General features: G+C 36.4%; 1 protein-coding gene across 1 annotated transcript; it reads right to left on the bottom strand.

Annotated features, from left to right (window-relative positions):
- Window positions 1–7,841: 7,841 nt before the first annotated feature.
- LOC141620068 (deoxyhypusine hydroxylase-like) lies at window positions 7,842–10,478 on the bottom strand. Its single transcript, XM_074437035.1, has 4 exons — window positions 10,440–10,478; window positions 8,255–8,421; window positions 7,969–8,107; window positions 7,842–7,883 (listed from the first exon to the last, which is right to left on the bottom strand). The coding sequence occupies exons 1-4, from the start codon at window positions 10,476–10,478 to the stop codon at window positions 7,842–7,844; spliced, it is 387 nt and encodes a 128-aa protein (XP_074293136.1).
- Window positions 10,479–13,073: the final 2,595 nt, after the last annotated feature.

Raw genomic sequence — 13,073 nt, 5'->3', positions numbered from 1 at the left:
TGCGTTTCATTTTTCTGCGGCTCTATTCACTTTTGCATGCATTCCTCTCTCTTCCCTCTTTCAACTGTGTGATTCATCGCCATTTTCGCAGATTTGTTTTTCATCTCAAAACAATCATTTCCCTCTTTCTTTCTCCGCAGTACTCATTCCCCATTTCAACTGTACTTTACTCTATCAAAAATTTCCTCTTACTCATTTTACATCTATATTTATTTTAGTTTTCATTTGCTTTTCCCTGTTTGATTCTTCTTATACTTCCTTTTTCCTGAGACATCTTCAAAGAAATCAACCTGGCAAGGTCAGTTTTTCGAATTCGAATTTTGTGATATAGATTGACGTTTGTCAGCCGCTGATTATGGTTATTGCCATTTGATTTACGTTAATCCGTTTGGTGCTATTTCATTTTTGCAATTACCTTACATTATTTAAATTTTTATACAGTTCATCGGCAAGAGAGTATATTGCATGAAGGATATCTGGAGATCTATGCAAATGAAATGAGGAAGGTCGCCAGACGCCTTCGAGGTACTTCGCCATTAGTGAGGTTCGTAAGTTTAGTTGACCTATTGGTGCTGATATTAGATGTGAACTATTGAAGTGGATTACTAATTGTGAATTTAATTAAATAAGTTAGGGTTTAATACTGGGTTTAAATTGATTGCATGCAATAATTTGGGGCTTTTTTTCTTAGGTAGTAGACAATAATGATTGCTATTGTGATTTATTTGTTGTTATGATTTGCTTAGAAAAAGGGCTCATATAATCATATTAGGGTTTCTGGGTTTGTCGAGGACGACGAGAGTGACGCTAAAGTTCAGTCTATAGATTAATGTGTTTCAGATGATTGATTGGGGCTTCATGTTCAGGCTTACTAAAGGTGCGATTTGTCCTACAATTTCTTATTGTTGATGATAGTTGTCGCTTTCCGGCGATTGTGCTCAACAATTTGGGTTATTGATGACTATTATTTTGTGATGATTAGTTTAAAATTTATACTTGCTGAATTCAAATCAACGATTTGGAGCAGACCAGGTGGGTACAATGCAAGAGAGGGTGATTAATTAGTTGTGCAATTTATGGAGGTTAAGCCATAGCTTAGAACTCAATCTGATTTTGATGGTAATTATGTTAATTTAGTCGGTTTTTGAAGTTTATGTTAGTTAGACTGTGCCAAAATTAGTTCTTTTATGTGGTTTTAAGTACCTTTATGTGTTTTTTTAGTACCTTTTGTATGTTTAATGATTTTAAGTCTTATTTGTCAGGCTTCTTTTCATTATACTCAAAAAAAAATGGGATATTTTGCTGCATCCTCGTATTAGGAGGATCCCTATATCTCAAAATTCTAGACACTTGGATTTGTACCCGTGTTTGGCACTTGTAAATGTCGTACCCAAGTCAGGGTAACTGGCCTTAACCTTGTTGACCCAACAGAATATTTGCAACTACCAACTTCAAACTTGACAGAAACCCCAAATCAACAGCCCCGGCCAAACTGCAGAAAAAACATCAAACCAGTGACTAACTGACTATTATTGTATCTCGTGGATTTGGTTACACAGCTCTTTTTCGTTTGTCTTTTATTTTATGAGTGTTGGTTTTAGTTATTACGAGTTGTTGCCTCCTTCCACTTCTTTTATATATATGTAGATTGTTGTGGTTACAGTTGTTTGTGACTGCGGAGTAAGAGCTCAAACTTGGGGCCAACCCTGTACTTCGGTGCTCTACCACTTTCTCCCCTAATAGCAGCTTCAGGTTTGTTGCTACTTGCTATGTTGATTCCTGCGTCACTTTAAAGTCCAAGTTTTTTACCACCTCTTATCATGTTTTGGGCCCAGTTGTTGTTGCTTCTTTCCAGGCCTATTTAACATTGCCCTTGCATGAGTTGACTCTCCATTAAAGTTGTTCGTTTGTTTATTTGTATTTCCATTATCGTTATCTTCCTTCTTACTGTATTCCTGGGGTTTTTGACTCCAAAGCGAAGCTGTGGGCTTCCTTTTATGGCTTTTATATAGGTACGTTGCCCTTATTGCGGTTGCAATTGCCTCGTGCTGCGAAGTGGGAACGTGCCCTTAGAAGACGAGGTATTGATTCTAACCCTAATTAAATGTGTCAATGAGCAATGGCTGATGCAAAAAACACAAACCACCGAACCCAACTGAGACTAAAATAATAAATGATAAGACGTAAAAACGCAAAGTAACTTGAAGTTAAAACTATCAATATCAAACATTAGAGCTGAGGAATTATGGTAATTGTTTTGGTCATTCTCAATAAAAATATAGTTAATAGGTATTCTGTGTTCTCTACTTTCTGAAATTGACAATTTGAATATTATTATTGTTATTGCTATAAGTTAATTCTCGTAAATTTTATCCATAAATAGCTTTTCATCTCCCTTTTCATCTAAATGATTATGTGCATTCCCCTACTGTCATAGCACTATCTCTTATATGTTATTCACAATTGTGCTTGTATTTAATATCTCATCCCTTTTAGGTTATTTTCATGTCAGCTTTGCCATGTGGAGCTTCTATTCCTTCCAATGGTCTGTAGTGCAAACCACCTGGAAGTACATTAATGTGTTGGTGTCAAACTGGTAAGAAAACCCCTTGTCTTGAAAAGTACATACTTGATTGTTAAATTATCATGTATGTTTTTTGAACCCTTCTATCATGAGAGTGATATTTCGAGAGAAGAAGCTGCACTTAGTTTTATATATGCATTCTTAACACAAACATCTAGCGTTACCACTTGGACTGTCTCCTATGCTTAGCCACCCGATCAGAAGAATGATAGGGCTCCCCTACCTCAAGGCTGTAGGTTCGGATTTTTGATTTGGGATTTCTAGCGTTACCACTTACCGCTTGGTTTCATATAGGAGAGAATTTATACAATTGTATATTCTCTGGGCTTGAAAATTCATTTTATGCCTAATAATGTCCTGAGATTCTGAGATCAAGCAACGACGGCTGAGATTTAATGCAACCAATTAGAGGGGTAAGAGAAGTAGTGGGAGATAGATGAGGGATAAGAGAGAGAGGGGAGAGAGGAGAAGGATAGGGGAAAAGGAGGAGGAGGAGGAGAAAGAAAGGAAGGGAGATTGGGCTAGGACGAGGAACAGGAAGAGAGGTCATTATAAGTTTGATTGTTTTTCGTTGTTTTGGTTTGATTGGTTACATTAATTGGATTTACGATTGTGTTTAGTGTTTAATTGATGTCATTGGTAGTATGACATTTGGGTCTTTTTTGGTCTTCATTAGAAAATATGGTCATTTAAATTAGCCTTAATTAAATAATTATTGGCACTAAATTTATCATACTTTTTCAGTAATCCAGAAATTGAACAACCTTACTAGATTATTTACACATGGCCTACAAACTGGCTTAACTCCAGAAATTGAACAATCTTAAACCATGTGGACTCCTTCAGGGTTAAGGCTAAATGTTGCAGTCAATATTAATCTTGCCCCGGGGCTGCCTTCTGCAATAAGGATTCGGAAGTGGAGGAGAAAGATAATTGGAGGAGGACGTGGAGGGGAAAGGAAAGTTGGGGAATGTCAAAAAGCCAGGGGAGGCGGGGGAGGAGGAGAAAAGCAAATGGCGTATAAAATGCAGAGCAGAAACCATGATTATTTGGGCTGTCTAACTTAGATGAGTGTGAATATATTTGGGGCATACATAAATTGTAGAAACAATGATTCTTTATTCATTTGATGTAGATTTCGCCCCTTCTCTTTATGACCTAAATCCCATGATTTTATCTAAATTTACATGGTTGGCCGCGCCACCAAGCTGAGAGGGTATCTTCTAATAAGTAGAATAAGAAGTAGTTTGTTCATCAAATCATCCATCCTAACTTCTAATAAGTAGATTAAGAGGTAGTTTGTTCATCAAATCATCCATCATATTAAACTTGGAATTGAGACACTTGGTCCCTAAACGGGTGACTTTTCCAGAAAACACTATAGTCCATACCTGTATTTAGTAATTTAAACTTGAATTTGAACCTCAAATTAAAAGATTGTCGAAAATTGGGTCCCTTCGTCTGAAGCCATTGTAGTAAGTAGAATAAAAGGTAGTTTGTTCATCAAATCATCCATCATAACTTCTAATAAGTAGAATAAAAGGTAGTTTGTTCATCAAATCTTCCATCATATTAAACTTGGAATTGAGACACTTGGTCCCTAAATGGGTGACTTTGCCATAAAACACCAAACTTGAATTTGAACCTCAAATTAGAAGGTTGTTCAAAATTAGGTTCCTTCGTCTGAAGCCATTGTAGTACATATGGCTGTTATTTTATGAAATAACATATTCGTTAGCTGATGAAGTTAATATGAACCTGGATACTCGGGTGACTTCGCCTGAAACAAGAAAACGCCAACAAAGGGAAACGAGGATGAGATGGATAAGGGATATGAGGAACAATGATGGAGGGCAAGGAGGAAGGGGGAATGAGGAAGAGTACGAGAAGGGGAAAGAGGAAGGGGACAAGGAGGCGGAGAGGAAGGGGACAAGGAGGAGGAGGAGGACGATAATGAAGACACCCAAGGGGAGGAGGGGAGAGAAAATGTAATAATGAAGTTAAATATTGTTCTTTTGATGGATGTTTGGATACGTTTAGGGATAAGAATAGATAAGGTTTTGTCAGACAAGTAGATATCACAGGTAGCTTGCACAACATATATGTTGATAGATGAAAGGTATACACTAAATGCTCCTTGGGAAAATTGACATTGCTCTCACCTATTGCAAAATCACCTCTGATAAACACTATAAATTTCTTTAAATTTCTGGACTCAGTGACCATTTCTCCACTTATTTTAACAAATTACAAAGGTTTGAGAAGATTATGGTATATGTCTAATTTGACTAAAACATATCAGCCATTTAAGGTTCATTTTTCCCTTTCTACTTTCTTAAACGTGTATTTTTTTTCTTGCCATTTAGAACTGTTAATCTTTATCTTGCTTCGTTACATTGGTGCAGGCTAAAGTCAGTGAGATCAGAGAAAAGTTCTTAGCTGCAGGGTTTGTTTGGGATGTTTTTATTCCTCAGAATCCCGATACAGGGTATTGGTGAAGGTAGAAATAGTAGGAAGAGCACCAGTGAGATTGCTTTTATAGGCGGTTAAGACAGATGCAGCTTCTCCACCTTTTCTTGTTTTCAGCTTTTGTTGGTCATTCAGTTGCACGAAACCAGATAGAATAGCTTTTGTGTCTGCTTTGGCAGGTAAATTTGGAACTTTAATACAATATTGTTTCTTTAACTTTATCTGAAAGGGTATTTTGAAATTTTCAGTCTAAATAAATTCTGTTATAGGGGCATATGATTTATTGCCTACTATTTACGAATACCTTCCAATCTTCACTTTTTAGTAGTTGATAAAATACTTTCTAAATACTTTGTCGGGTTAGTTTTTAGTTCGAAAGTTGAATCTTTATCTGGAACTTTTATATTAATTAAAGATTTAAAGAACATCACACTACCCTCCGGCTTTGCATTATTAACTTGGAGCAAGTGCGCCACTTGCGTCTAGAGTATTGGAAATTCAAGCTATGCATTCATACATTGTATATCATGTAGAAATGTGAAAATGGAATGTAGGGATGGAGTAATTTGGTTACTGTGGGCTAATTTTCTAAGGAGAACCTTGTTCATTGGCCTCAGTATTTCTAATTTCAGCAGCGTCGATCTCTTAGCTAAATATGCTTCAAGGATTCAAGTCCAAAATACATAAGATTTTGAAGACACTGAAGAATCTCAACGTTACTCGACCTACTTCTAATCAATATCGTTTAAGTTTACACTTATCGCTTTATCATGATCTTTATAGTGTTGTGCCGAGATTTCATCAGACCATTGAAGTAGTACCAAGAATCCCTGAACGATTAATTACTTATTTGGGGTGTATCCTCTTGTAGTCTAAATTGGTTCTTAGGGTGTGTTTGGATTGAAGGATTTGGAGAGAAAAGAAAGGGAGGGAGAGTAGGGGATTATGAATCCCTTGTTTGGATAGCAAATGAGAGTGGAGGGAAATGGAGGGGGGAAGATTTGGCGGGATCCAATTTTCTTCCTCCAAGCCTAATTAAAATCTCTCCACAATAGGCAAGATTTGGAGGGAAATTGTATCCAAACACTCCCACCCCATTCCCCCTACCCTTCCCTTCTCTCCCTTTCCCTTCCCTCCTTCCCCCTCCCCTCCCTTTCCCTCCATTTTTGCTATCCAAACATACCCTTAGTTGACTATTAATTGTTAAGCTATTCATTTAGGTACTTATTCAGTAATTTTATCCAGGATGGTGCTAGACCGAACTTACCTTATGCTAGCACTGATATAGAGACAACCTGACTTCCATATCATAGAAGCTTACGTTTAATCGAGCGGTCATTAAAGGGGGGAGGGGGCATGACACGTTGTTGAAGAAGGAGGGATAGGGGGAGGTAGGGAGGGAAGGAGAAGGAGATAAAGGAGGGAGGAGACCAAGAGGAGGAGGGAGCGAGAGGGACAGGTGAAGTACGAAAATGGGAAAGAGGGGAAAGAAAAGGAGGAGTTTGGCTTGTTTCTGAATTCTTTTGTACCTTTATTTGATATATTGATTATAGCTTTAGCATATACATGTTACTTGGTGTGCTTAGTTACCTATGTATGTTTATGTGATAAATAGTGGCTGTTAGAGTTGGCACTTTTGTATTTTCAATTATGTCAATTGTGAAATTCTTCATTATCGTTTTAAGGAAAAATTAGACGTGAAGGAAGGATCTTTAGTGTTAGCTACTTAATTTTACTAAAAGGATTGTTTGGAACTTGTAAAAGGTATCCGAATAATGCAGGAAGAGTTAGATGGTACTTAATTTTGTAGGAAAAGGTATCTAAATATTTAACCCTTTTATTTATTCAATTGTAGATAACAATGTTTTAAATGTAAAAGGTCACCCGACACCTAGATATGTAGCTCCTATTGTTGTATAAAACCATGTATCTTACGTTGATCCCATGTATAAACCACTCTATGCATATATGCTTTAAACCTAAACTTACCTTTGCTGCAATGCATAAACCAGTGGTTTTCGTTTTGGTATTCAGAATCAACATATCAGTTCAGAAAAAAAATATAGTTTCCGTCATTGGGTGGGGTGTACAAGTTGCCTTTTGTGAGCTCTTGGTCAGTTGAGTATTAAGCTCAATCAGTTTAGAAATGTTGGCACTCTGCATTCAGTTTTCGCCTTTGCCTAAGTTATACTTACCCATTTCACCGGTTTTAATTCTTTTTCAGGTTTGAAAGTTTGGTTTGTGTAATTCAGTGGCCGATGGGAGCCATCGCTATGACGTTTACTGGAACTGAATATCACCAATGCATTACCTGGGGTATGTTACTACTCTCTGTGTTATTCTCTTCACTAATATGGCTGTAGTGTTTAGCTCCACACTCAAGTAGTCCAACTGATTTAGTATAACGCATTTAGTCTAACTTGGACCATGTCTAACTGATTCAGGGAAGCAATTCCCTATGAGATTGCGATTCTTTTAGACATATTTAATTGCTCTTAAGTTATTTGTACTATAATGATTGTATTTCTGCGGCTTGATTCAGTTACACTGCATTGTCGATGATAGGTAAAATGGCGCCAAGTCAGAGAGGGATTAAGCTGGAGTCAGGGTGTTCAAGGTTATAATTTTTAATTTTTCGACTTTAAAAGTATTGATTTATTGTTTCAGTTAAGTTGTAGTATCATTGAAACAAGAAAACGAGACCAGAATAAATAAAAGAATCAGCAAACTGATACACAAGAATTGTCTAAAATGGACATTTTATGTTCGTACACTTTTCTGATTATGCTCATTGCCTTATTGGTAAAGTGGTACTTCTACCGTTAGATGGCTATTGATTAAAGTGCAGTATTCATTTAATAAATATATAAATTTACAATATGACATGCTGAACATGTGCTAGAGTATATACAAACCTCGTGGCGTAGTAAAGCACTATTAGCGCTCAGGGAATCAACAATAGCAGAAATGGCTTCATCTCCTCCTTGGTTGCGGAGAGCAAACAAGGCTGCATAACGCTTGTACATACGCTTGTCTTCATCCAGTGGCATGCCCCTTTAAAATTCAAAAAGAAGATGCTCAAATTTGCAAGCTCAGGTTAGATAATTGATAAATAAAGTGATGCTACACAGAAAAGATGCTCAGATTTGCAACCTCAGGCTAGATAACATAGACAAATTTTAAAGTATAAACTACAAAAACCTTAGATCAGAGAAGGAAATACAAGAAGCGGGAGCAGCTGGATCAACAGACAAATAAGATGATGCCCTTCTATCATTAGAATCAGTGTTTTTCATTTCCTCGATTCTATGCAAATCCAATTCACATGACTCTCTGACCTCAGGAGCTGGATCAGAAGAAAGGCTTTTCTTCAAGGGAATTGAAGAAAATTAAAGGGTGTGGTTAAAGGTATGGTAATATTGAAGGAAAAGAGGAAAAAGTAAAGAGGTAGAGTTAAACACAAATTCTCATTTGTGACGGATACTTTTCGTCACAAGCTTGTGACCTTTCACATAATGCAAGTGGGAGAGCAAGTGGGAGAAAGCTTGTGACGTCACAAGCTTGTGACCGTCACAAGGGAGACTTATTGGGAATTAAAAGAGGGAGATTTGGTAAACTCATAGGATAGTAGTACCACTTTTGGCGACGGATGCAATGCAGAAGAAACAACTAACTTGAGTAATACCTCAACATCTTAACTTTTATAGTTATATGTTGTCACGTTACTCTCTTCTTTTTTTCATATTGCTGATCATATGATGGACATTAATAGATGTTTTAGAGCTATTTTGAATTTGGTATTGGCCTATTGTAGATCAAAACCATCTATAAAGATTAGGCTTGGTGTGTTCGCCTTGATCAGTTACCAACGGCTTTCAAATAAGTCTTGTTAGGCACGTCTTAAGCTGGTTATTTTTAATCTAAGCTGTTCACTTGTTCCTAATCGATTCCCAGCGGCTCCAAACTAAGTTGTTCGTCATCAATCATATTAGAAAAATAGTTGATTTCCTTGTTTGTGTTATTTGTCTTGCTAACTATATTTTGTTTGCAATTTCAGTGTTGACTTTACCCACAGATCTTAATCTAATAGAGGCTACTTTAATTTTGATGCAATAAACTACTTATTTGGTTATGTACTTTGGCTTTGGTTTCCTAAATTTCTCGCTGTTTTCCATTCTCGAATTACAAATGATGAATACAGCCTATGCCGTTCACCAAATAATTTTTGCTGTCCCAGGACTTCTATTCCACTTCATTTTCAGTTTGCATATAAATAGCTAATAACCCACTTCATTTAAAATGACCTCCACATCACAGGTTACCACTAACATTGTTTTCTCAATGATTCATGCTTTCATAAACGAACATTACAGATCATACGTCTATTTATATTACTATGGCACAGTCTGATTTCCGCTTTGCGTTCAACCAAATTGGAGCACCGCGCCCGGTAGGGCGCTGTGCAACAACTAGTACTCTTTAAAAAACCACAACTTCATTTACGGTAGCCAGAACAGTACCATTCCCATTTTACCCCTCTTAATATTCCGCTTATTTTATTGTTAGGTTTCTCGATGCTTTCCCCTTCTTTCTCCTTCACTCTGTGTCTATCTATCTCTCTCATGTGATTTTCGTTTTACATTTAATTATCCGCCATTTGCATGTCATTTCAGTCACTACAGCATCACTCTCATCTCCATTACTCATGCGCTTTCTGTCTTTATGTTGTTGTGACTTTCACTTGTTAGGATTGTACTCCACTTCTGCAAATCGCTCGCCATTACAACGATTAGGGTTTTGATTAGGAGCTTCTACAGGTAAGTTGCCATGTTGATTATTGTCATTTTCTTCATATATGTTAACTATTGAGGTGGATTATTAATTAATTAAATGAAATAGTTTACTTTTTTTTTCAGTTTAAATTGATTTTGATTTGATTGCATGCAATAATTTGGGACTTCTTATTTTAGGTTTAAATTGATTGCATGTGATAATTGGGGTGATTTTAATTTCTGGGTTATATATTTGATTTGGGTATAATTTATTTTTCCTATTTGTTAAAGTTTAAACTAATTTGGTGCAATTTGGAGTCTTGTTTATTTAAGATCCTAAATTGCAGTTTCACATGATTTAGTTTCAAAGTGGGTATGTCGTTGGGAGCTAGATGATGATTTAGTTTCAAAGTGTGTATGTCATTGTGAGCTAGATGATGTCAGCCTGGGTTTGGCATCATTTGGTGCATGGATCCTTGTATCCCCGTTTTTTTTTTGCTTTAAGTCTCATATCTCTTGTTGCCGAACATTTATATAAGGCTTAAGCGACATTGTTTACTATTTATAAGGTGTATGATGACATTAAACTGTTTTAATTTGCAGCATAAACATACTGGCCTAGGATGGAGAGTTATGGTAGCAGTTGGATTCATTGCTGTAATATAATGTTATTTTGTCAGGTATTTTACTGAATTTCCACACTTTCTTAAGGATTGTTTGTTCATATAATGGTATTTGCTACTTGAGGTTCGCACTTCGTCAGTCTCAGTCATTTGTTTGCTTTTTATACTCCCTCCTATTCACTATTTTCTTCCCTATTTCCTAAAACGGATTATTCAGGTTTTCTTCCCCTTTCTTATTTTGGAAACTTTTACTCTTATTTTATTCATTCCTCTCTTCTATCACCAAACCCCACCCAACTCTTTTACCCATATTTTATTAATTTTCTTAATGTTTTGGCCCCACAATTCCTTATTTAACTACTAATTATTCATACCTCTCTCCTATCACCAAACCTCACCCAACTCTTTTACTCTTATTTTATTCCTCGCCTTAATACCCGTACCCACAAACAAAGGAAAGAAAATAGAGACTAGGAGGGAGTATGTTTTATTTAAATTTGAGGCAAACAGATGATTCAGACGGAATGAGTATAAGCTAAAATTGTGTGAATTAGTTTTGATTTGAAGGAGTAGTATTGTAGTAAACCATTTGAGGGATTATTTGAGTTGTGCTATGTTGATTGTGTGTTCAGTTAGAGTGATGGACTTTTGTGCGTTTTGTGATTAAAATCAGGTTGTGGGGATTAGATTAAGCGAGAACATTACGATTAATAAGCATTTTGAGTGAGAAAATCGATATTAACAAAGTTGTTGAATGTCATGCAAACTGATGATAGGGTTTATGTTGGAGATAGAGAAGGTTGGATGTATTTAGCGTTTTGACAATATTATTGATTTAGTTTATTTGTGACAGTCAAACATGATAATTTAGATTACCGGAGGAGCATGGTTAATATCCTCTCACCTGGTAGATAGGTTGATATAAAACGAGAAGAATGAGGTAATTATGTTTCCACGGACTTGATTCTATCTACCAAGTAATGATTTATAAAGGAAGCTTATGACATGGATGTTGGTGTTCATCATGGTAAAATTATGTATCCTTGTTGTTTTTGCAGGTTATCGTTCTATTTCACTGGATCAAAGGACAACCATTGGAAATGGAGTGGTCATCCAAAATTCGAGCATATCCATTATGGTACTCATCTCGCAATGATCTCTTGTTATTTTGTATGTTATGATCATAACATAAAATTATCATTTGATTTACTATTTTCTGATTTACTCAGCTTGCCAGTGGTACTTTCACTTTTGTCAAGCCGTGATTCAGAAAATTGATTTTTTTCTTTGGCTTGATTTATGCTTTTCGGTTACAGACACCTCGCGAGTACATGTCCGGCGGAGACCACTTGAATCAGGAATATGCCTAAACCCTGTGATTGATGACCACTGGGATCGAGATAACAAAGTATGTTACTGCAAGAATGAGGAACAAATGGTACAGATGTAGAGAACTGGATACCATAAAAAAGGAGTTCTGAGAACACCCTAAAAGCCTAAAAAGCTTAGGTTTGAGCTCTGTTAATTATGCATTAGTGGTTTACTCTTTTCTTTTTTTTTATTTACATCACTGGGTAATATAAAGTCTTCGAGTCAGCCACTAAATTGATATCCTGAACCCGACAATCGTGATCATCGTAGTCATTCTGTGCAGTTTTGTGCAGTTTTATTCCCCTGCTAATGAGAGATCTTGGGACGCAATCCGAGATAGAGAGATTGCTGGTAAATATGACTTAAAAGGTGCACAACTTCGTTTTATGCAAAAATTGTAGTATTAATTTAGTATTTTGCTGATCTTATTAGAAAATGTTACTCCCTCCGCACCAATGATTTATTTACATTTCGCCAAAATAACCCTGATAAAGAGAAGGTAAACAGATGGTTGGGACGGTGGGAGATTGGGAGTAGGCTATATATTACAATAAAAGTTAACCACTGAGTTGTCTAATTGAAAGACTTTACATATTAAACTTAAGTAGACGAAATAAACCCCTAACTTGGATTTGTAGCCTTTGCCCATGTTATACGAGATTTTACCAAATATTGTTTGTTCTATCAGTGGTTGACATGGTGATTAAAGCTGAAGATGAAACAACTTGGATAGAAAGTGCTTATAAGATACAAACATATCATATTCAAGTGGTTGAAATGTCATTCTAAATGAGGGAAGAATTAGAATGAACTTATGAGATTGTGATGTATATATATGTGCAGTAGCTTTACACTAAAAAAGTAGCACTGATGATTAGTTTCTAAGTACAAGTTGTGATTGAATTGGTTACTGTTATTTTTCAGCCTGTAAGTACTGGAAGCTTTCACAGACAAATTGCAGCATCGCTTATACGACATCATCGAGCAGTGGACAGGAATAGCCGTGCATTGCAACTTGTGTCGCCAGTGAGCTATAGCAGCTCTATTGAGGTATTGCATACTTGCCTCTCTGTATTTCGCACGCTTTAATTTTAGGGGTTGCTGTGTAGGGTCAAGGGTGTTAGAAGGTATATTCAGTGTGTGTCCTTACGTTGTTCAGCCGCCTACCAGCTTCCCAATGTAGGTATGTAGGTATAGAAATGGATATGGGTAGCCTGATAGGAACAATGCCAAAGTTGCCAAGTCATACCATAA

This window comes from Silene latifolia, chromosome X, assembly GCF_048544455.1.
Source record: "Silene latifolia isolate original U9 population chromosome X, ASM4854445v1, whole genome shotgun sequence".
Taxonomy (NCBI): domain Eukaryota; kingdom Viridiplantae; phylum Streptophyta; class Magnoliopsida; order Caryophyllales; family Caryophyllaceae; genus Silene; species Silene latifolia.
Note: the sequence above shows the minus strand (reverse complement) of the source record. Positions and strands in the feature narration are given on the sequence as shown.